Here is a 25,044-nt window from a genome sequence, read left to right as displayed (position 1 = left end):
GCTTTGTTATTAAGACATGAAACAACACTACTTCCTTGGGCAGGAATGTCATTCACTAGACTGAGTTGCTCAGAGCCCCATTCACCTTGGCCTTAAAACACTTCCAAGGATGGAGCATCCACAACATCTCTGGGCAACCTGTTCCAGTGGGGAATTTCTTCCTAATGTCTAATCTAAACCTGCACTCTTTCAGCTTGAGGCCATTCCTTCTCATCCTGTCACTACACACCTTTGTTAAAAGTACTTATCTCGTTTTCTTGCAGTCTCCCTTTAGGTACTAGAAGGTGCTCTAAAGTCTCCTCAGAGCCATCTCTTATCCAAACATAACAACCTCAACTCCCTCAGCCAGGAATAAAATAAAGTCAGATGTGCTGAGAACCAAATAAATCACCAGAAAAACTCTGGCAAGGATTTGCCAAGCACTGATTAGGGACATAGTAGGTCAGGATACCCAGTTTTCTCTCCACCATGACCTACAGGAGTTGTAGTGAAGTGACAAATTTTATTCCTCTGATGATTCCTTGCACTGTCTGTCCTCTTAGAGATTTACTGTCTGGAATACATTTGTCCTTCAGTGACAGCACAGAGATAAAATTTCATCTACCTGTCATTTTAGCAGCACCACTAACCCTCATGACAGCCTGACGACTGTAATGATCTTAAAGGTAATCACTAATATTACTAAAATGGCAACAGGAATAGGAATTTCCTAGTGTCCTCGTTTATCTAGGACTAGTTTATCCTAGTCCTAGAGTTTATCAGCTTATATATGTTCTGAACACTTTGTAGGTGATGGATAGTATAAATATTTGATTTGCTTTTTCACTTTGCTGCTCAAATATTTGTTAATTGCACATTTGTTAAAAAAGAAGCAAAACAAAAAAAAAACAACCAACCAAAAAAAAAAGCTACCAAAAAAACCCCCAAAACAACCAAAAACAACAACAAAAAAAAAAAAAAAAAACCACCCAACCAAACCAGGTCTAAGCCATGGGAAGAAAGCTTTTTAAAACAATCCTGGGACAGCTCTAGGGAGAGGTGAATTGTCCACACATGAACAAGAGGCAGTTCTGTGTAGGACACCAGATCAAGTAAGTTGAGTATGGAGAGAGAAGAGGCTGTCATAAGTTTCTGAGAGCCACAGATGAGAGCAGAGCTGAAGGATGAGAGGCCATGGTTACCAGAAGAGTTAACAGAATTATTATTGCAGGATGCTCAGCTGCAGCCACTAAACCTGCTGGCAGGAGAGACAAGTGTGGGGAGGGTCCACTGTGCAAGGACACCGTGGACAAAGACAGAGATGTGTGTGCAGACCTGTGAAAAAGTGTGAAAAAAGGACCCATTTCTATCTCAGAGCTCTGTCTGTTGCAGTATCCCACCACAATGGGTGTTATCTGAGCATTAAGCATCAGCTGTTGCAAGTTTTTGTGCCATTTTTGGGGTTTTTTTTACATGAATTACTGGGGTTCTCATCTCTACTGTGTGTTTCTGATTAATATATCTTTAAAATATGGGCTTCCCTATCAGAAAAGTTGCAAGCACTAAACCTTTGGGTGTAGGAAGTTTTTCCAACCCTTCTGATTTTTCTTTTTGATATGAAAATACTTGTGAATGTAATTTCTGCAGCCTAGGAAGTCCAGACACTTGCCCTGTCATTGCATGGATGAAGTGCACATGTACGTGTGAGTAAGGAGGAGTTGGGTATGGAGACATAAATTTAGTCCTGATATATCAGCATTTCCAGGAGATAAAAGCATGGATTTGAGTGAAGAATTAGAACAGTCTAAATGAATGATATCTATATTACTCAGACTTTGCCATAATGTAATTTCCTGAAGAATTCAAAACATGGGGGAAAGATGCACAAAGCGCAGACAAATGTATAGAGTAAAAATTGGGGATTACTTCCTTCTTTGCAGAAAAAGATGAGATGTTCCATGTTGACATCTGTGACAAAATACGTTTTGGAAAATCTCACATTTGAGCTTAAGAACTCTTTAAAAATAAAAATTATTAAAATGCAAAATGGCTTTAAAATATTTTAATGTAATTTAAAATATGAAATAGCTTTAAAAAATATTTTCATAGTTCTTACTTTTGGGGTGGAATCTTGATCTGATCTGCCCACCAAAGTTCTGTCAACACTGAACTGATGGTGAGTGCAGAGTCCCAGCAAGTGATTTATGTTCTACTAAATTAGGGAGATCCTGCATCCTCTTTTCTCATCACTTTCACTTCTGTTTGACCACGTTTAAGAGCAGTACTGATTTACAAGACAAATATTTCAATTCTCTGTGAAATTTGGATTCTTCAAGCACTCAGCTGCCATACATAGGGCAAACATATACAGGAGAAGAAAACTAATGAGCAAGTTTGAAAAGGGTACAAAATATAAAGCTGAGGAAGTAAAAGTCAACTGAATGATTTGCATGTGGGATTTTTGGATGGGTAAAGTAGGGAAAATAAATTCTCATGTCTCATTAATAATAAATCAAAGTTTGAAGGAGGAATTAATTTTGAGAAGTACAGTCAAGAAGAGTATAAAATCATGGCACATCACTGAAAATAATTTTAATCCAAAGAAATGCACTAAAAACTAGTTAAGTGATAACAAAGTCAGCCAGGCAATATAAACTGATGGGTCTGAAGGTGTTAGAGAGAGTGAGCTTGTGAAAGAGAGAATTTCTTTAATATAAAGAAAAAAGAGCAATGATATATGGACATCATGGTGGTGATCTGTGCAGACTGAAGGAGACTGCGGAATAAGATAGAAGAAAGGAGAAACCAAAGCAGTTTTAGGATGTATAAGTCTGTTCCATTATAATAAAATGACAAAGTTTGTTTCTGGGTCTGAAAAAATTGTGCAACAGGCTTGTTGGAGATCAGTTTTCTCCAGGGGTGGGGATTACAGGTCACTGACAACTGATGATCGATAAATGAATCTCAAATGAAAGGAAGAGTCAAGTGGGCACATACTACACACTGGCTTCAAGCAATGTACTAAATGTCACAAGATCTGAGTTAGTAACTACAGAGAAACTCTCAAGAGAAAAATATCTTTAAGGAACAGAACCTGAAAGGCAAAGAAGCAAAAAAATAGGTGAGGCAAAAGACTGCTGTTGTTTATAAAAAGCCATTTAGTACTACATTAAAATAATATAGCTGTCATTACATGTGGTCTCTAACTCCCTCTCCAGAAACTTGCTTAGTTCTTCAAAATACATATCCAGCTGTCCCAAAATTTGCCCCTTAAAACTCCTGTGATAACTGCCTTGCATACTAAAAAAAATGGAGGCATAAAGTGAGGTGAGGATCTGTAGGGATCAGACCAGAAGGAAAGGGTCGGTAGATGATGTGAAGTATCCAAAATATTAATACAGTGACTTTCTTAAAGTATAGGACAGCAACATAAGCAAGATATGCAGAAATCTGTCATAGAGATATACAAGACTGGGACTGAACAAGATTTTATATCCTCCTCATAGATAAAATCAGAACAAAAAATTCCTCTGCATTCAGCACAAAACCCTGCTTATTTGCAGTGACATTTTCCACTGCATATGTTGGTACACTCATTTGTAGGGTGGGGTTTTTTGGGGTTTTTTTTCAGTTTGGTGGGACTTAAGGTAGATAATACAAACTGAAAGCATTCCCAGATTTCCATTTCAAAGTTTTGCAGTTATCCCTTCTGATAAGTGTCAGTTTAGGAAGAAGCTATTCTCCAAAGACTGTTGCTTGAACATCTTTGGCTTATGAGCTAGACCTCATCTGATCTGTTTTAAGCTGTTAAAAAACGTAAACTTCCTGTCTAAGACTACTCTTTAGACCAATTTCCATAATCAGTAGGAAGTCAGCAACTCTAACCAGTAAATGGGGAGAGTGTGGTTCAGTTTAGGATGACTTTATACTTGGGGAACTTGGCTCTTATAATTGACTATGGAAAGATCGAGATGAGGAGTCATCCAAAAAGCAGATCTCTAGTCTAAGTTAAAGTTACCTGAGCTGAAGCCTCCCTCATTAATTGAATCCTTAAGGTTAACCCTTGAAGTAACATTCAGGTTCATAACAGTATGTTTATGCAACAAATATAGACAATTATGTTCATATCTGGCAGCCAGAGCAGTAAAATAATCAGAAAATAATTCATCAGCTTCACATCAAAATATATAACCATGTGTTGTATACAAAAGAACCCCAAACAAAACCCAAGCTTCTTTCCAGATAACGACTGTCGTCAGGAAAAAAATGGACTTTATTCTCATTTTCAAGGAATGAAATATGGGTCTGCTGGGGTTTTAGTTTTCATTGATCTTTTAAAAAGTACTGAGGAAATGTTTGTTCTCATGACACAATCTCCTCCATTAAAGCAGCATGCGCATGGCTCAGTCCCAGGGCGTGAAGCATGCGCCGATCACACCATCCTTCATGAGGGGCTAGGACAGTGGTTCCCACCCACAGGGTCATGAACTGCTGCTCATCTTTCAGACTCCCCTTCTGATGTTATCTGCTCTTCCTCTCCTGGGAACAGTGGTCCCACTTCATTTGGCTTCCTTACATTCAAGAAAATACAATTCTCAACTTCCAGCACAATTCCAGAAGCTGGGGAGATACAAATCCATCCCAAGCATTCTGAGAAAAATGCAGGGTAGTTTCTCTGACCCACTTGGATAAATCACCATTTCTTGTCATGCACGCTATTGCATCCTCTCTCTCATGGGTTCCAAATCCTGTGTCTTGGAAATGGGACCCAGGATGAAAATTCCTTATCTCTGTGGTAGATACAGATCACCAGAAAGGGAGGAAGGTGAGAGCAGTGTAGTTTCTTTCTACTTAAAGAAAAATTCAGCTCTTAAATTTTTGTTCCCCAAGAGCAGTGGAAACTATTTTGGACCACCTGAGAGATTATTTTGGTGGCTTGATATACAAGAGATGGCTGGCTTCTGCAGCACATGTTTTATCCTTGCTCAGAATAAAGAGTGGGAACCACTGAACTAGAAATATTTTCCAGAAACAGTCATGCAAACAAAGAATGCATTTACATCCTATCATGCAAGCCAGATACTCTCCTCTCTATCCTTTTTCTAGTACTGAAGTTTCATGAACAAATGGTACGTGTGTGAGGAGAAAAATAGTGAATTAATTCTAAGAGTGAACCAAACAGCCCTCTGCCATGGATTTACCACTTTCACCTAACAAGGTCAAATGATAATGAGGAGATTTTTCCATATTTTTTACAGTTTAAAATCACTAGGTGTAATTAGTCTCAGGTAACTGGAAGCAGAAGGAAGTCATGTTTACTCCAGCATTTTTGTACCTTATCGATGAACTTATATGGGTGAATTTAGCTTTGGAAAATCAAACATTCTGAATGAGGCTTGCAGAAGTATTCCATATTCTGCTTTGAACACTTCCTAACAGAAGTTAACACCAAACTAATGTTATGACAGACATGAATTCTGCAATGAACCTGTTCAACGGATCTCAGACAGTTTATGAGATTTCTTAAAATAAAACAAAGAACATTCCACACTTCTGAGGTAGTTCTAAACTTTAGCCAATCAAATTTTATTGAGTAGCATTCTTTCCTTCAGAGAGGATCTCACAAAAATGTTCTACCCCAAAATAGTTGACTACAGCTTCCTGAAAACTAATGACTTCACTTTGCACCCTGAATCTTGAGGCCTAAATTTGCAAGTTTCTAATGTGTGAGGAGGAAACATCCCTTTTAAGTCAACAAACTTCCACACTCCTTGGAGGTATACATCCTCACCGGTATTTAAAGGTGGGTACAACTCAAAATCCAGACTCACCTACCATCCAGATTATCTGCCCATAAACATGAGCACAAATGAAAACTTCAGCTCAACTTTGATGACCTTCAGAAAAAGAACGAGCTTTTACATATACTAAAGGCGTTTGCTTAGCCCCTTCTCTCATCCACACTTTCTAAACGGATTGGAGATGGATGAAAATAAACAATGTCACATACATCTATGGGAGGAATAATCCAAATCCAAATCCAATTCATTGTGAAACCAGGATGGATATTTTTCACCAATGGATGCAGACATTGTAGGTAGAAACCATATGGATTCTGACCCACTTTTTGCTTCAAAGTGAACATATCATGCATCAAGCACTAGAAAATAAATCAAACTGCTAAATCAAAGTCTCTTGACTATTTTGCATGGGCCAATCATCAAATAAAAAACTGGAGTGCTTTACTTGCTGCTCTCCAAAAGCTGAAGAGCTCCAGCTAGAAAAGCTGAGTCATAGGTCAATGGTTTCATGTTTGTGGAATGAAGCTGGAATGAGAACAACCAGATAAAGTTGAATGACAGCAAGGTGTGGGATAGAGTAAAATACTTTGCAATTCAGTCAAAATATTATTTCTAATGATGTGTCTTTTATATTCCTGAATGCCACAAGCTATGTCTATGTTTCTTTGCAGGAAGGTAAAGTTCTTGCCCCACATCTTAAGTCACAGTTCAGCAAGATATTTAAGCATGTCACTAACTTTATTCAGATGGTCAAAAGCATCCACTTGTTTTCCATTTGCTGAACCAGAACCTGCAAATACACATGCAAAGGTGTTCCACTGAACTCAAATTCAAAGTAGCTTGCATGATTGTGTTGGCAGGGTTAGGAATTTCAAAATTCTTTGCAGACTAGGCTAGTTTAATTTCCATTTGATGGAAACAGAGAAAAACACCTGTTTCTAAGTAGATTATTGGGAGGATAATATCCCATGTTTTCTGAGCAGTAGAACAATTAACCATTTACAAGGTCATGCAACTTTCATTTTTATGCTTAATAACTTTTCAGTCTTATTGTCCCTTTTGATAGTGGTTAGGTGAACTACTGTAGTAAAAACAGAAAGTGCAGGCAGAGAATGGCATGCAAGAAATATGAAAAGAATAAGGCTCAACTGTTACTTGAACATATATACCTAAGTTTTCTTGTGAGGCTTGATCCAAAGAATGACTCCCTACTAATCATGACATTACTGTAAAGTGAAGAAAAGTTATTAAGATGAGACATTAATGATTACCCATGAAAAGCTCTATGAAAAAGAATGGGAGCCTTTCATTTGTAGTTAATGTAGTGTGCAGATCAGAGTGGCCTTTTTTCCTTCGTGTTTTGGGCAGATGTATTAGGATGAATAGCTTACAGCAAAATTTTATACCTTGCAAAGTAGGGTTTTATTTTCATTTTGTTGTCAGCATTGGCAATACAAAAATGCACCATATTTCATGAATTCTTTCATACTCATGTAATAGGAAGGACAGGTACTCATGATACCACTTTAAAAAATCAAATCAACTTTCCAAAGACACAGAAATATTATTTATCTTGTAGAGATAAGGAAACAGGGATAAATGACTTTTCTGCAATCACATAATAATAGGCCTAGGCATGAACATGCTCTCCTGATGTCTAGTTCTAAAGCTAGGATCAAGAGCAAGATCCTAGAAGAAAGTTCAAAATTCTTCACTAAAATGCCTGTATATGCAAGTTTAAACTCTGGTCAAAGTCAGTGGAACAGTTGCTAATGACAGGACTAAAAAAATCAGGCCCCAGTATTAATTCCTGAAACATAGACATAAAAAGTTGCTCAGAATAAAAATATGTCTGGCAAGCAAATGCCCATCCTAAATGTAGGTCAGGCTCCCAAATGTTTGCTGAAGAATTCGCTGCATGCCTGCAGAAATGATCATTAGTATCTCTTCCTCATAAATCTCCCTTCTGGAGAGCTGAACAGATGAAAAAGCTTTGCAATACGAGGAGAAAAGCAGTTGCTATCTGAGATTTCATGGGGCTGTGAGGTTTAGACATTGATTAAGGAAAAAAAAAAAAGCTAGTGGCACCACTGGCATGAGGTCAGTAAACTCATCAGTGAGCCACAGAGAGCACAGCCCAGTTCCTCCTGGGCTGGGGAACTACAAACAGGGAAGATACTGTTCTTAAGAACATCATCATAACAACCACTTCCCTTCACTGTTTACAGGACAGAGTTGAGCTCCAGTCCAATGTCCTCTTCATCATATCTCATACCTTCAGAGTTTTATTTTAAAGGGACCTTCAATAAAGCCTTGGATTGCTGCCAAAATTTACTTGATTTTCCTCTGTGAAAAGTCCTTCCCTGCAGTCTTGCCTTGGGATCCAACTTCTGAAATGGACTTTTCCACTCATTTGTGACCCCTGTGTTCTTCCCAAGTGGTCTAAGAACAAGGTCCTGTATTTATCTGTGACTTCATCATCATGCCAGCTCCTGCTTCTCTCCTGATCCAGGAGAGGTCTTAGAAGGATCTGTCACAGAGCTCATCTCTAGAACTGTGGAGCTCCTGAAGAGTTTTCACACTACTCACTAGAATCTCTGCCACTTAAAGCACCTCCCATTGCCAAATTTTGACACAACCAGGCCTCATTTTTAGTTTATTAAAAGCTTCTGAGAAAATTTTGGACCAATTATTCTCTCTCCTTTGTCAACCATGGATCAGACAATGCGATTGATTATGACAGCAGCATTACTACTTACTTTCTCGTTAAGTACTTAACTGATGGAGGAATTTGGAGACACTGATGGAAGAACCTGAGGACACTTATGGGCTGTTCTCCCCATTAGGACCACATTCCCTTATTGCTCATTTATTTCAATACAGTCAAAGCATAAACTTCAGTGGAGTACAACTAATAATTTCTAAACTAAATCACTGCAGAAGGAAGATATTTTTTTTTTTTAATTATCTGGTTTGTAAATAAGAGTTTTATGAGAAATGGGATGTGGTACTGTCAAAACAACCAGATTTTATGGCTGAATCACATTTCTGCTGAAGTCAGTGGATGTACCCACAAATACCATCATATGTCTGTTTACCTGGAGGGTTTCCAATTCCTTTAACTGAATGCCTCATTCCATAAACACATTTCTGCTAACAGGAAGGCTCCCATGCAGGTGTACTGATGATTTTGCTGAGGGTTATTATATATATAATAGAATAAAACCAAGTTATATCCAGCTAGAATGAGGGGCCTTGGGATTATAGCTTTAAAGATTTTGAGCTGTGAGTCATACTTTTCCATTTTTAATTCAGTGTGTTGACATAAAATGATTTCTACTGCCTGAAAGTTACAGTAACTCAGAACTCCTGCAGGTGTAGGAGCTTCTCTAGTGGGGCTGTGACCAACAGTGAACTGCAGCAGGCATTCTCTTACCTAATTTTAATCTGGTACTGTCTCTCAGCCAGAACATTTTGACTCAAGATATGAAATTACATACCCCAAAGGATTTCAGCTCCTAAGCTCTTCCCTACATATTAAAGACCAAAATTCAGCTGTTACCAACACTGGAGATGGCTAAAATCTCCAAACATCTGCATTAATGCCACTGAGCTTGCTCATGACTGCTTAGCCTGGGGAGTGCCATGGCTGTAAAGTACTTAAGGTCCATGGGGGTTCACAAACTGGGTACCCCCCACTCAGTCATCTTTGAGGTGAGCTCATGATTTTGGTGGTAAGAAGGAAGACATCCTTTCCCAATAATTTGTCACTAGAGCACTTGCCTGAATTGTAAGAAAACTTGAGGTAGGTTTTTCTTCTCTGATAAATGAGGCTTGAACCCCAAAAATTCCTAGGAAAACAGCAAGTGTTAATCTTTATTTTTTTGGTCAACTTCCTTTATTGAAGATGTCATGTGTTGCACGGAACATTAAAAAAAAAAAGAAGAAAAACATAATTTTTCATCAGTCCAGGGACTGGAACTCCAGACCTGACCTCTGGCTCATAGTTTTCAGATGTAGCTACAATTCTTGTTCCTTTTCTCTGTGCTGTAAATGGCAATGCAAACTGACGTAGTTTCAGCACTGTGGAACTATTTATCCTTTATTTACTATTGAATTTCATTGTGAGTGACCCATTGATAGCAGTTTTTAAGTTTTTCTTTTCAATTATTGTGTGTGCATTTGACTCTTCTACTTATCTGAAGAGGGTTATAAAGGTATCATTTCCATTTGAGACTTTGTAGTTTGACTGACAGTGGCTGCTCTGCTGTAGTCTTCAGTGACTGATGAGTGCTGGGGTTCATGATTCCTTCATTCTCTTTGCTTGTGATTACTCCAGTGTGATGGGGAGCTTTCCCCTTTTTTTCAGCACAGGTGATACCAGGCCCTTAAACTTAATGTAGCTTTTACAGTACTGCCAGAGAGATTTACTATCCTGCTGTTCCATCTTAGATACCCATCTCTGTATTTATAGTCAACAAATCTTTGCACATGGTGAACTGTCACTGACTCACACCACAACATTGCTCTGTGCAAGACCGTGGAGCAACAACAGCAACCAGAGTCTTAAATTCCCCCCAGAACAGCCTAGATGCTAAACCCTGGCTCTGCAGCATGGATCAGGAGAAATCTAGACCATGGTTAGTGATAACAAACAATAAAGCTGTTTACAGACAATCAGCAAGCAACACTGCCTTTGTACAATTAGCATTTTAGCTGTGTTGTTAAACTAGGAAAAAAAGCAAGCAGTTAGAAAATGGACTTGTTAATAATTTTTAATGATTACCTGTGGTGTTAGTAACATGATTTAGTTAACAGCTCATGAATCCACAAAGAACTATTTAGCCTGCATCCTCCAACAGTTGTATTAAAACATATATATACAATAATGACAGCTACATACCTGGCAGTACCATCCAATTGCTCTTTCCTTTTATAGAAGAGAGCGTGCATTACAAGAAGGAAAGAAGAGAAGAATCACATCATAAATTCAGCATATTTTTAAAATATAAATTGCTAAACTACTGCTAATACCTTATACTTCTTTTGTTCTGTGACCAAAATGGACAGAAAAGCAGAATAAAAGCTACATTTTCAACTAGCTATAAAGCAAAAAAAAAAAAAAAAAAGGAAAAAAAAAAAGAAAAAAAAAAAAAAAAAAAGAAGTGATATAGATTCCTGAAACCAGTCTCTGCTGCTTAGATTGGCAATCTAGTCTTTGGTGAGAAGTGATCTCCCCTGCCCTCTCTCCCAGGATCTTATTTGCAAAACACCTATTAAATTTCAGGTTGCATTTGAATCACAGAAGAACCTACACAAAATGAGCAAGCTTGAAGTCACAGTAATGAGTCCAGACTCCTTATGAATCTGAGAGCTATTCTCTGAAAAACCCTGCAGTCAAGAAATCCTGAAGAAATTACTCTGTAATGGAAAATGTGCGAATAGACAGAGAGTAAAAAGAGATAAAGAAAAGGAAAGAAATGTACTGAGCCTTAATTAAACACTTTTGGTGTTAAGAGTTTTTTTTTGGTAGGGGTTTCATTTTTGAAGCCCATGAAATTGATACTAAAAATGTATTGTGATTAAAATAAAGAAAGGGTGAGTATTTGTAATTTGCCCTTTGTGAAAGCAGGAGTCTGAGACATTTCAAGTCAGTCTTGAGTGACAGCTGGAGCTTCAGTATCAGTGCAGTGAGCACAACTACACATGGAGACCTCTGAGCTGAACAGTAGTTTAAGGGCACTTTTTTTCAGAATGAGGCACAACAGCAAGAAGAGGAGGAATGTTTAAAGCACTAACTTAGACATGTAATGCCCATTACTATCAGCTGATAATCTGTAGCTAAAAGTCTTGGTTTTTCATACGGCTATATAGGGTTTAAAAAAAAAAGCATTTTACAATATTAGGATCTAAATGTGAGAAAGATGCCTGTTTGACAGGCAAGGAGAGTGAGGATCAATCTATTAGCCATAAACATATAAGCATCCATTTTATCTGAATGTCTTTATGTATCAAATTCTTTGAACTCAGAAGTGGTGACTGAAATTAAATCACTACCTCAGAAAAGATTCCTCTTCTTCAGAAGAGTTTTCTGGAAACTGTCTGTTACCTACAAAAGCCTCATATATATATATATATATATATATATATATATATATATCTTTATAAAGTCTGTGTTTCCTGGCCTGACTGATACTTCACAGAAAATTATAATTGAGAGGTGGACAATGCACTTACCTGAAAAATGGAAATGATACAATTGATTCATAAAACCTCCAGGTAGCAACTAAATCAATCCTGTTGGGGTTAGTAGCATAGTATCTCCAGGCAGCCTAAATTACAAGGGAGAGGAAATAATTAGTGTAAGATGAAGTTATTTCCCAGCTGACTGCAGTCAGGCTCTTTCAAAGAACATAACAATGCACCTGAGTCACTCTCTGGAAATTAATTACTAATCAGCCATACCAAATGAGTGCCACTATATGGAAAAGCTTTTGACACTGAATTTTGATCTTGGAGGGCTGTTAAAGGAGACAGGACATGGAGAGAGCCATTAACAGAACATGGCATTACATTAGACTAAAATGGTTTTATTGTCCTGTCTAGTATGTCTAAAAGAGCTGCAAGCTCTGCTGGACTTGTCCAGTAATTCTGGAGGTACTTAAGATAGTTTGCCTCCTAATTTATCATCAGAAGAAATTTTGCTGAGCAATTTTCTACTTCAGCATTTAGTTCAAATTAAAATTCTCCAAAAAAATTCCCCAGCCCAAAACCCACTAGCTAAATAAGCTACCTGATCAGTGGAGATGCTTTAATTTAAAATTAAATTCTATCAAATTCCATTCACAACTCATGCCTGCAGCCCCCTCTGTTTGCTAAAGTGTGTTTTTAATGAGAACAGCCATGAATTTTAATGCCATTCAGCCTGTTTCTCCTGAGGACTGGTTTGTTCCTGAGCACCAATGCTTCCATTTGTTATAACAGAAACTTTCTCTTTCCCTCTGTGAAAATGCTGTCATTTACTTAACTGCTATCAGGATCTGCTTCATACCTAGTAATAATGAATAATTTCAAATTTGTCAGCACACAGACTAATAATTTAAGCTTAATATCCTGAATTCATAACAAAGGCTATAACTGATGTCCAAGTGAGGTAAGGGCTCTCTTCCCACTGAATTTTTGGATCATCCAGTGACATAACAGAGGATATAGGGTGTGTTTTTGTTTTTAAAACCCACATATACTATTTATGTTATTTGCCTTCATTGAAATTGTCACTGTCTATTGTGTTACTTCTATTGCTGTTTTCACATCAGTAACAACTTAACTGTTTGCACAGAAAAGCATTTTCTCAAGGGAACTGAAAAAAGAAAATCTGTATTTTGTAAAAAATATGTTTTCAACAGCTTGTTTCCTGTGATTTTGTGGCAGTGATGCAGAAGCCAGTTGGTTTACAGAAGCTAGCAGATGACATCCTTTCTTCGAAAGACACTGTTCTTCTGAAAGATATTCTGGGAGTTGAAAGATTCCTCAAAACTGCAAAGGCCTCTGGATTATCCAGCTCAGTGTGAAGAACTGACAACAAAATTCTCACCTCCTGCAAAGGGAAGTGGGAATTTGGGCAGGGAAGGAGTGGTGGCCCTTGCTAACATGATGCAGCAGTCTTCATGCACGACACTTTTTCAAGGAATAGGGAAGCAGCTGCAAACCTGAATGAGCTCAGCTGCTGGCTTTCTTCTTTTCTCAAAATGCTTTTGGCGATGCTGCTCCTGGACCTTCAGAGCCAGCCCTGACCCCAAAATGCCCTGAAAGCAGAGAGTGATGCAAGATTTTAGACATTTCTTACTCAGAACAAAAGGGATTAATGATGAGAGGATGCAGGTCTGAGGGTGGAGATGGAGATGGCTACATGGAGTCTTTGTGCAGTTTCTATGTCTTTCCTGCTGCTCCCCTCATGGGACAGGAGGTTGTCTTGATCCTCTCAAGGACTACAGGCCACACCAAATCATTTAAAGGTCCTCAATAGGCTTCTTGAATGTCTACTGCCTTTCCAAGCTGATAGTGTCCAGGTGCTGTGTTACTTTGCATTTCCACCGAAACTCAGCTTGCATGATACAAGGGATGTGCTAGACCATGCTTTGGATCTGCCAGTGCAGGACTTGTCATCTTCTGTGAAATTCTTGCCAAGTCTGGATCTAGAGGAAAAATACCCTAAAATCTGAGACTGAGGCAGTTTCTGTTGCTATTCAGCCCAGCTCAGTCAGATTTTGTCTCATTCTTATCTGAGGACATTGCAGACAAAGGAAATAAAGGGCTGGGTAAGATGGGTCAAATTCTAATTATTACAATAGTGGACCCCAAATTCTTTCAAAATATGTTTTGTGGTGGTTATGCTAATACCAGTAATACCATGTGCCAGTGTACAGTCTCATGAACTGCTTTGTGGTTTCCTAGATTGTTCACTTGCTGGTTTAATTTTGTCCTGTGCCAACCAGCACTGTCAGACAATGCCCACATAGTGATTTGAGGAGTATTGGGGTGACTTATTATTCCCAGTAGGCTCTGTGCAAAGTTGGGAAGAAACAAGTTCCATTTACTGGTACAGACCGACTCAAATCTCTGGAGTACTTCTTTAAAAAGGATTTGGTTCTACTGGTGATTTTATTAACTTTACCTTCTTTTTGCAAGTGCACAGCCCTGGGCTGTGTCTAACAGAGGAGGGGAAGGTACTTACTGCAGGAAGAGCAAAGAAAGACACTCCAATGAGAGAGAACGTGGCTGCAATCAGCCGTCCCTCCCATGTTTTAGGGGTTTTGTCGCCGTATCCAATCGTAGCGAGGGTGATCTGTGGGCACAAGAACCAGGTTTAATGTATGAAAAACAAAGCCAACAGCTCTGTGTAAATGTCACCATGAGAGCTGTGTAACTCAGCCCTGAGGGTGCTCATGCACAGCTTGGTGAAATAGGATCTTGAGGATGGGTCAACAAATTTTTTGGTGGCATCATAATCACAAGGCACTGCATGGAGAATGGCTTTAATCTCAAAGCAGCTGCCTCTTTCAGATGCATTTTCTGCAAGTGAGCTCCACATAAATCATCTGCCCACCATCAGTACACAGTCAGGAATGGTATTTGTCAGTTAACAGCTTGCAGACCCTTAACAACCTAGTCAGAGCTAGCTCTACCTGAAGTCCCGGTCTTTTTAAAGCAAAGATGTCTTTTTGAAAACATTTTCCTTTCTGGCATAATTGTTAATTTCCACTTGTGTAAATTTTCTCACCACTGAAACTCTATCTAAATGTCCTGGGTATAAAAGGACATGGAAACATCCAGGTGTTCTAGGCAACACTTGGTATCTTTTGACTAATAATGGGGGGAGGGGAGTATCTTATATTTATGAGTGAACTACATTGAATAAAAAATGTGCTGCTGAATTTAAGTCACAGCATGACATAGACTTCCTAAACTATCAGTAACAAAGCAACATGAATTCTGGAATGGCAGGAATATCTGTGATTGAATGAGTAGTGGTGCAAACCAGGGCTCCTCTCTTCAAAAGAAGAGACAAGAACAGATGTATCAAAAATCCCTCCTGTTCAGCATCCTTCCACCAATGGCATTCCCTGGTCTTTGGGGAATGCATGTAAGACATGAGAATTGTTATGTAAACCTTTCCAGAAATATTTTTTCACTTCCTCCATCTGAACCCAGAGACATCTTCAGTCGCTGGCTCCATAAGAAGCAAACCTGCCATCTGTGTCTTCCTCAACTGCCCAAACGTTTGGCGCTCTTTGACAGCCCAACAGACCCAACCACTGGGCAGCTCTGGCTCTGCCATTTTCTGAGGAACGCAGCTCTCACTGCAGGACACTGCTGGCTTGAGAGCTCAGTCTCCCATAGTGCAGTGACACCCAAAGAGATGCTCCTCTAAAAGAGGTTTCCCAGCCACCAGGATCACAGATTGATTTCTGGAGGAGGTTTAAGCACTTAAGGGCCTTTTTCTGAAAATTAACCTGAAAATCAACAGGGTTGTAGGTTCTGCTAATTGGTTGTAGGGGCACCCCTACTTTCATAATGTTTTAGTGTAATGTGCCTTTCACCCAAATATAGTAGCACTTGCACTGTAATCCCTAAAACTTTATCTCTTCTTGGACATTAAGTTTTCAAGAAGGGTATAAGATATTTTTGGAGTCACTTACCAGCCCCCACCACAGTGCATCAGCATAGGTTTCAAACTCCTCTTTCATCTCCACCCCATTAGCATCTTTTTCAGGAACATCTTTTTCAACCAGATAAACAAGAAATGAGGATAAAATGAGTGTCAGGAACCCAATGTACCAAGCAGTGATGAGTTCCTGCAAAAGAAACAGATGAACATGGAGGGGCTGAAAAGAGCCTCAATATCCACAGTGGCAGAGTAAACATCAGGAGGAGAGAGAAGCACAGAGAGTAACAACAGAGCTGTCACTGCTGGCTTTGGTCACATCCATGACCAGCCCAGCTCAGCACTTAGTGGGAAATAATGCAGAGATTTACAAGAATTGGCCCTTATACAGAATCTTCCTCAGGAGCAGCCTGGAGGAATCTGCAGCTGTGACTCTGCATTATGCTGGGCTTAGCTGCTCTCGTGGCACAGGGGACTGCAGGGCTCTGACCCTGATCTTGACTCTTTCCTTTCCTTCTGCCACTGGGCTTGGTCAGTCTTGGCAAGCAAAACAACAGCTCTGCCCTCTCCCTGCCTGCAGAGAGCCAAGGCTGAAGGATGCACTTCCATCTCTTCAGCCATATCAAAGCTGATTCCATCATGAATGATGTTTTCAAAATGAATTCATGAAGTAAGAACAGAATTTGAAAGTATTCAGTGTGCAAACAAACACCAAACTTTGCTGTTTTAGAGAGAATGACTAAAGTGCAGTGCCCCACTGAGGTGGGGCATGCAGCGACCCAAGTTAAAATCCCCAAATCCCAGCAATATCTGAAACAAGTCAGAAACTTTTTTTAAGGTTTTCAGAGGTCAAAAAAAAATCAATATTCCAATTAATTTTTATCATTCATATTAGTCATTCATCCAATTCAATTAACTATATTGAGACAAAAAAAAAAAAGAAAAAAGTTGTGGCTGATATCTTTGTAATTGAATCTTGAGACAAGTGAAAAACTTTCTTAGCTAATTTCTGGTGTACAGTCACAGAAGGAAATGTTAACAAAATTGTCTCCAGTAAAGCAAAGTTCTCACAACTCCCTCTAACCTCCCTCAGCCAGCTGAGGTCTAAAAGTGCATGCTGGGGAACCAAACAAGTAATATTTTAAAGCAATCCCACACAATGAACCCTTAAACAATTTCTAAACAATGTTTTTGTTACATAGACTTCTTCCATGATCTGTTTCCTTAGAAACATTTTTGACATAAGTGTTTATCTGCCTCCTGTCTTGTAGCAAGTTTATATGAGGAAGAAGCAGAAGTTCATAAGAAATAAAGCATGGTGGGCATCCCCATTAGTCCCTACACAGAAGCAAGTCTAAATATGCTATGCCAGCTGGCATTTTATCTTTTAAAACCCCCTAAAATGTCAGGAATGTCATTCATGGGTAAAAAAACCAGTATGTTGTGGAGTATATGCAATTTTTCTACATACTGTGCAGATGAGAAATCTCATCTAGAGGATTTTTAGACAGATAGTTTTTAACTTGAAATAATGTTTTGTGAAAATGCAAGTAAACAAGTACTTGTCTGGTGGAAGACAGGGTGTGTCTGACTATAGCCTCAAGTTAGACCAAGCAAAGATGACTTTAGAAATTTTTGCCTGTCTGGGTTCCCACTGTGTCCATCTCTGTATTGTCTGACCTAAGCTTCCAAAGAAAAATTTTACCAGTAGCTCCCTTGGAAACCACATTTCTGTGCACATTTCTCAGGCTAATCAGCCTCTTTTCATCCCTTCAGAGGCCTGCTCCATCTGTTGATCAGACAAGTCTGAGAAGCCACTACAAACTTTGCAACTTCCCAGGCATTTTCGTCAAGGATTTCAGCATCTTTCACTATAAAAGGGATGTCCCTGCTTCCATTCACACTAAAGGCAAAATTCTTGTTGTAACATGTGGGAATGAACACAGTCTCACTTCCCAGCACCACTACTGAGCACAGAAAGGTAAAACAAAGGGCAGAAATGGTTCAGAGAATGGAAAAGGGAATAAAGCTGAAAGAACAAAACTGTATTTTGAACTGCTAAACATAACCCCAAGGAACTGTTGTACCTGTGCATCCCTTCTCTTTCCTTTTAATCTTTCTCCCCAAGGCCCATCTGAGCCCTGTAAGTGCCTCACTTACTTTGCTGTGTGCACAAATAGCTGATCCCAAAAGTTTCCATGTGCCGCCCCGCCTGTCCATGCGGAGCATCCGTAGGATCTGAAGGAAGCGGAGGCTTCTGAGAGACGTTGCCAGAACATTGCCCTGGTTCCCAACAGCAACCACTGGCACTGAAGCAATCAGCACGAAGATATCTGCAAGGCAAAAAGAACAAAGCCTGCCAACAAAAGTGGCCCCATCACCTGCTTCTTAATCCCATCTGGTTGTACTGCAAATTTCCCTAGGCGAGTTTTGAAGCTGCCTGAAAATGCCTTCTCTTGCCAATTAATCAGATATCTGCAGCTGCCACACATCAGTATCAGGCACAGAACCTCCTGGAAAGCCTTGGGATCTATTTACAGATCAATGCACTTGACCTGAGACACTGAGCTTGCTTAGGGATGCATGGAAACAGTGTCCAAATGCTGACAGAAAATCAGCCTTAACCTCATCTGTACCACTGGAACACCACAGTGAGCAGGTCAGCAGATGAGAAATTCAGGTTTGATGGTACACTTACCATTTTATTCTTTTGGCTGAGTTTTCCCACTAAAATCTTGAAGTCAGTACTACTATTTTTTTGTAAGTGCTCACACGAGCAATTTGCTGATAACTGAAGAGGTTTGAAATTTGAATAAATTCTTTTTGTTTCCTTTCTTTTCCTTGTTTCCCTCTTCTTTTTGATCCTTTATACACATACAAGAAGAAAGTGGTACCAAACAGCTTCAAACATTCTCTGGACATTCAGTCTTTGAATTGTCTTTATATTCTCTTTCCAGTCAAAAAGAGTTGATTTCAGATTTATTCACTTCCAATCATTCTCAAAACAAACTTGTACCAGTGACAAATGAGAGATGATTTTAATAAATCCAGGATATCTTCTGTTTTTTACCCAGATATCAATGAAGATTCATACTCAGAAGTGAGATGACACTGTTACTGAGAAGGAATGAGACAGTATAAATCCCACTTGCTCACATCTGCTGCCTTCACAAACCTACTAGAAGTATCTGTACAGCAGTAGCACCCTAAGGAGCATTACTAAATTGAGGATAGCACAGATGCACAAAGAAAACTTGTCACAATTTTATCTATCTTTTAGCTCCATGAGATAAACAAAAGGAGGGAGAGGAAAGAGAGGCTTGTATTCATGCAGCACCATGGCTTCCAGAGTGTTGTGTGGTGTACAAATAAAGAAAAAAACCCAATGCTTGGCCTGAAGAGAATCAAAACGAGTGAGGATATCCTAAAATCAGTGAATGAATGGGGATGACCGGTGTTCAGGGCAGAGTGAGCTCCTAAATGTTGGCTGGTTGGTTTGTGGCTATAATGAGTAGTTGCAGGAGGGTATTCAAACATGAATAATGAGTAATTTTATGGATAATTATAGACAGTGCCTTCCAAGCCTGAAAGACAACACGGGTGAAATCACAAAGATACTTGTTTGCAAATACAGACCAACAATACAATTGTAAAACAAAACACAAATATGAAAGGGAGCTGGGAAAGACGGTATAGACTTGGGTTCTCAAGTGGTTTGAAACTGAAGGCAGAGTCTTCCTGAGGATGAGCTTAGGAAAAGTGCAATGGGACTTAGGACAAGGAAAATGTATTTGAAGAGTAGAAGAATTCTTTTTTTTTTTTTCCTCACTAACTAGGTAGCCAAGTGTGTCTTAATTAGAAGTTATTGCTGGCTACTTCAAATAATTACTCCAAGCAGGACACAGGTCCTGACATAAAGGGCAGATCTGATTTCAGTGCTCTTTGCACTGCCAATCACCAGTTCTTTGGCATCCCCCAAACTGGCTTAAAAGGAAAAAGGACATTAATGAGGCAAACAGTAGTAGAGAGCATGTGCCTACCCAGCATGCACAAAGGCTTCCTGGCAAATTTGAGTCTCCCCCTCCATCCTTTGTAGCGACAGCAACAGCCAGCAGCCCAGATTCTTAAGGCAAACTCTGCTCCAAAGATGAAAATGGCAAAAGTTTCCTGTATGAAGACACAAATGACATTGTTAGTCTCACAACAAGTTTTGCAGTAATTCTGGACAAAAGGATACAGCTGAAGGAAACAGATGAGGTGCAAGTGTTAGGATATGTGTAAGAGAGAGGAAAAGAGTGGAGGAGAATCAAGATTGATGACAGAGGCAAGGCAAAGTGGGGGCATAATTTTCCAGCCTGCTAAGGATTCTTCCTGCAGGAAGGATTTGCCCCTGCTGTTGGGTAAAAGTGAAGTGCTTACCCTGCCTTAATGGAAGGACAATTACTTGATAGAAAGACCTCCTGCTCCACACAAAATGAGCAGATGTATGTGAAGGGTGACTGCAAAGCCCCCAGGGCACTCTGTACCCACCTCCAGGGTCACCCACCAGTAGCTCATGCAGCCATATCTGTCCAGACAGGGCAGGATACAGGATACTCATATGGTCATAAGTTTAAAGCAGTGATAAAGACACATATAAGACAAATTTAAGGCATATATTGTTCCCTTAAATTTCTGGTGGATGAAAGAAGGGATTTTCCACCTTGCTCCAGTACCTTTCTAAGCATGGGGAGGGAATGGGGAGCAAAGAGCTCCTCTGAGGTGCTCAGCAGGGTGGGGTGCCAAGGGCAGTCTGGGGTATGCAGTTGCTTTTCCGCTCTGTGAATTACTGGCAAGAGAGAAAAGGGAACTTTTCCTCATGCTCATTACCCACAGCTTCTAAAAGCTGCTGAGAGTCACATAAAAACAAGCACAGGAGAAGGAAAGAGAACCTCAGGATTTTTCAAGTCTGAAAGATGGGCCTAAGCAGGGTAACAGAGACCAAAATCAAGTTTCCCATCCCCTGAGGGATGGAGGTGTTTTCATACAGGCACTTTTTGAGAAAGAGCATGAAGGGGAATTCACCTTGCATTCCTTTTGGCATTTAGATCTTGCTTGAATCTATATGTCTCTAGAGGTACAAGGGGAAATAGAAATTGAAATCCTGGAACTAATTTTGGTGTGCAGTTTCTCTAGGGATACTTTAAACAAGGCCGGGTTAAGCGAGACATTGTGCCCTGTATTTTGTGATAGCTATGGGAGCAATGGAAGTTAATTTTTAGGGTCATTTTCATAAAATGTTGAATAAGCAATTTTATATTTAGTGAGGGTTTTTTATTCAATTTTTTAATTCTTCTGCTAAATGGGAGGCCATGCTGAAATAAAATCTTGAGCATGAACTTCAGCATTTACAGAACAAGCAATCTAGAATGTGTTTGCTGTGAATACATTTTCTCTCAAAGGCACTGCCTACAGCAATTTCAGTTACGCTGCTATTGGACACAAGCATGAGTCCAACTTTGATGACCTCCCTTGAAAGAAATACTAGGATTAGTAGAATAGTATAGAATGAATCAAAACTGTTGAAAGATTCCTCAAAAAAATATTCTTCAAGTGTACTTAGGTCTGGCATGGTCAATAGGAAATTTCCTGATAATCTGATGGAAGGACTGTTAGACAAATGCTGAAAAACCATTATTTAAAACCTCAGGCTAGAGTCTGTCCTCTCATTTTCTTTTTGCTCAGGAACCTCACTTAATTTTTACTCAGTGGGTGTTGACAATGTACTGGGAACTCTCCAATATGTAAGTGTACAGTCACTGCTCCAGGACCAGGAGCAGAAACCTCACTGCATGCACAGCTGGGAGTAAGTTTCCAACCCTGCTGATGGGGCTGATTTCAATTCCAGGACACTACCAGGGTGGTGCAGCAGCCACAGTTTACTTACCAGCAAGAGGAGCCAGTCTCCAGAAACTGTTTCATACTCCTTGAATGTTGTCAGGACTGCTAAGATCAAACACCCCAAGACAATCAGAAACCTGAAACAAAATAAAAAGCACAGCATTTTTAATCCTCTCTGTATTTGCACTGGAGATATTGCCTATAAAATCATGAGTAGAGACCTCTGTGGGATGGCTGCTCCCTGTTGGCGAGAATGAGGGGGTTTCTGATGAAGATCAGAAGTTTTCAACCAGGTTGGAGCAGTGGGAGCTGGCAGTCATAGCAAGACCCAGAGTCAGAATGTTCCTGGGACAGGCATGCTTTAATCAACTCACATTCTTCAAGAATGAGATGAGTGATAGTGCATTTTGGGAAGGGGTTGTATGATATGCAGAGGACTGTGTTTGTCAGGGGGTCTATTCCAAGCTGTGTGCTGCCCAGACTGGCACTGCAGTTAGAATGCAGTGGATCTCCCTGGCACATCCTGAGGCCTGGGAAACAGTAAACACTTCACTGCAAAGCAGCATAGGGACAAACCCTCCCTTAAAAACTGCATTTCATTTCTTTTTTTTTTTTTTTCTTGTCTTTTTGCACTCATTTCTATCCAGATGAAAATATGAAAAGGTTTGAAAGAGTAATGAGAGAGGGTTAATTTCTGCTCTCCAGTAAACAAAGTGTGTGATAAATCATTGCCCCTGTTATTTTCTGTCTGTGAGTCTCCAGAACACAGAGATTTGACTAAAAATTTAACTCCCACTGCTGGCAAATCCAATTCAGTCTAATTGATCTGCTTTGCAAAACTATTCCCAAGTTCAAGCTATTCAAAATCTTTTTTATAAGTGATTACTGTGAAGCAAAGGGGAAAACTCATATTCTGGTACTTCATGTACCCAGATCATGGGCATTTTAATGTGTTTCCAAAACTTGATCCACAGGAACAGAGGGGCAGGTGGCCATGGAAATATTTTGAATTTAATGAATAAATTAGAAAGATGTCTTTGTAAAAGCTCTGGATCTCCTGCTTTCATAGCTAGGGTACATCAAAGACATCATAGGCATTAGGTACTGAAATTATCCAGGGAAAAAAGCTTGTGAAGAATCAAGCTGTGTTTATGTGTACTACCTGCTTTGAATTTCAATCTGGTTCCTGTAGTGTGATTTCATCTCTTGCTGAGAAAAACTCCACTTTGTTTCACTGGGTGAAATGAGCAGAGCCAGAGCCTGCAGAGGAGGCAGTGACAAGGGAGCTCAGCTCAGCAGCATGAAAACCTTGGGGTTTCATTTCCTTCATGTCTGAGAAAACCTAGGGCTAAAGAATGGTATTCTGAGAATGTGCAAATTATTTGCAGCTGGAGTGAAAGGACAGAGGTGAGCTCCAGATAGCTCCTGCTGGTTTTTGGGGGGAATTTCCTCCAAGCAGAGTGCACTAGCACCTTGTGTGCAAGGAAAAGACGACAGTGAAACACTTTATAGCAAATCCTGAAGGATTACTTTGCTGTGGCTTCTCTGAAATTCACTGTTCTTATGCCAGGAAAATTTCAGATCATGCATTTTGAGCAAGGTTAGAACAGAAGTAAATGTGTTTTCTCATGCTAAATAATTTTGGATTTTTTTGGCAAGTTTCACCTTTCCTCACTCCCACCATTCCCCAGGCCTGCTCTAGAGCATGGGTTATGTAGTTGGTAGGAAAGAGACCAAAATGTGTCTTTTGCCATCTACCTATATCCACACTGCTGCTATTCAAGATACTTGGCAGTTCACTTAGCAATTTTGTGGTGCTCCTGCCATGCCCTTGAGCTTTGTCACACCATGTCTTCTTGTCCCCTCCATGCAGTTATAAAGCCAGTGGCTCCCAGGCTTCCCAAGACCCACGATCCAGCTGTTCTGAACCTCCAAGAGCAAACTGGTGAAAACTAAGCAAAGATAACATGATCTCTTTGATTAACTATAAGCCACCTATGCTCTGCCACACTACAGCCTTTAGAGCGGTGCCATCACCAACACCCCATTTAAAGCCTTGAGCAGCTGCTGCTTGGTACTTTCCATTACAGCCACTTCTTTATACCATGGGAAAATTCGGTCACCCATCAGCTCACAAGTGTCATTTTCATGATTTAATGAAAGGCAAAACACACTGAGAGCAGTCCAAGGAAATTACATCATCGCATTACATCATAGGCTACTTAAACTAAAGGCACGAAATTACGATGTCATTTAAAAAAAAACACCACTGTCAATTAAAGATGATGTACAGGCTTTTGTCCAAAAGGAAGACAGAAGATAATTAGTAGTGAAATCATCTTTTTTGCCCAGAAATGCCTGCGGCTTTACCACTAGAGGGTACCGGTGCTCCGCAGAGCGAGGGGTTACAGCTCCCTCGTTTCGGAACGGGCTCGGAGCAGGGGATGTCCAGGTGATCGCAGCCACGTATTTGATACAAGGGAAGGGGCGATGAAAGAGTTCGGCCAATAAAAATCCCAGCTGCTGACACCAAGGGACAGCTGCTCAGTGCTGCTGGGGGTGCTGCTTGCTCAATCCCTCCGTGTGGCACAGAGCACGCCGCAGGCCCCGGCTCCAAGTGAGAGCCCACCCATGAGAACAATAGCTCATGCAGGACAAAGCACCCACTAAAAGTAGGGTGAGGGGGTCATACTGAAGATCACAAGTCGTTATGAATAAATCTTGAGGGCAAATCGGAGAAGAGATTGTGGCCTGAACCCCCCATCGCAGGAAGTGCATGAAAGCACCTCAGAGGTGCCACTGCCGAGTGGGCACTGCAGTCCCCGCGCCCCCGAGCCCACAGAGCCGCGCTCCGGCTCCTGCCCGCAGGACACTGGGTATGAAGGGATGAAAAGCCCGTGCTAGTACCCACTACCCATCTTGGAAGGGTCTGCTTTCCTCCTGCTGCACCATATCTGAAGGGTAAACTGCAAACACCCACAAGTTAATCAGCTCACATCTCAGCAGTCCTCCTCAGCCTCTGCAATAATTATCACTGCAGCTCAGAGCACGCCATCAATTTTAACCTGCACTGATGCTATGCAGCCCAGCCTCTTCTGGTCTGGATCTTGATGGTTTTGAAGCCTGCAAGTGTCCCTGTGTCCTCTTTCTATGGAAGATGTCACTCAGATTCCACCCTTCTCACATCAGTCTCCCTTGCTCAGCAAAGACGATAAGAAA

At 40.2% G+C, this 25,044-nt stretch overlaps 1 protein-coding gene and 1 long non-coding RNA gene across 5 annotated transcripts in view; one reads left to right on the top strand and one right to left on the bottom strand.

The window, feature by feature from the left end:
• KCNQ3 (potassium voltage-gated channel subfamily Q member 3) overlaps positions 1–25,044 on the bottom strand; it is a 195,729-nt gene that overhangs the window by 14,773 nt on the left and 155,912 nt on the right. Inside the window, exons 1-10 of one of the 4 annotated variants that reach the window (XM_068180889.1) lie at positions 24,822–25,025; positions 21,872–21,962; positions 19,986–20,112; positions 18,106–18,278; positions 15,980–16,135; positions 14,515–14,625; positions 13,490–13,585; positions 12,018–12,112; positions 10,684–10,710; positions 6,950–7,006 (exon numbers count right to left, since the gene is read on the bottom strand). In XM_068180889.1, the coding sequence (XP_068036990.1) occupies positions 6,950–7,006; positions 10,684–10,710; positions 12,018–12,112; positions 13,490–13,585; positions 14,515–14,625; positions 15,980–16,135; positions 18,106–18,278; positions 19,986–20,112; positions 21,872–21,962; positions 24,822–24,823 (935 nt within the window). In that variant the 5' untranslated portion in view covers positions 24,824–25,025. Of the gene's footprint in view, positions 1–6,949; positions 7,007–10,683; positions 10,711–12,017; positions 12,113–13,489; positions 13,586–14,514; positions 14,626–15,979; positions 16,136–18,105; positions 18,279–19,985; positions 20,113–21,871; positions 21,963–22,987; positions 23,128–24,821; positions 25,026–25,044 lie in introns of those variants that run through there. The other 3 variants (XM_068180878.1, XM_068180860.1, XM_068180869.1) reach the window with 3 other exon arrangements.
• The window catches only part of LOC137468820 (uncharacterized), a 17,186-nt gene continuing 16,497 nt past the window's right edge, over positions 24,356–25,044 (top strand). The window contains exon 1 of the long non-coding RNA XR_010996193.1: positions 24,356–24,502. This is a non-coding gene — a long non-coding RNA (uncharacterized lncRNA). The remainder of the gene's footprint in view (positions 24,503–25,044) is intronic.

Source organism: Anomalospiza imberbis, chromosome 1 (genome assembly GCF_031753505.1).
Source record: "Anomalospiza imberbis isolate Cuckoo-Finch-1a 21T00152 chromosome 1, ASM3175350v1, whole genome shotgun sequence".
Lineage (NCBI taxonomy): Eukaryota > Metazoa > Chordata > Aves > Passeriformes > Viduidae > Anomalospiza > Anomalospiza imberbis.
The sequence above is the reverse complement of the archived record's forward strand: the minus strand, read 5'-3'. Positions and strand labels throughout refer to the sequence as shown.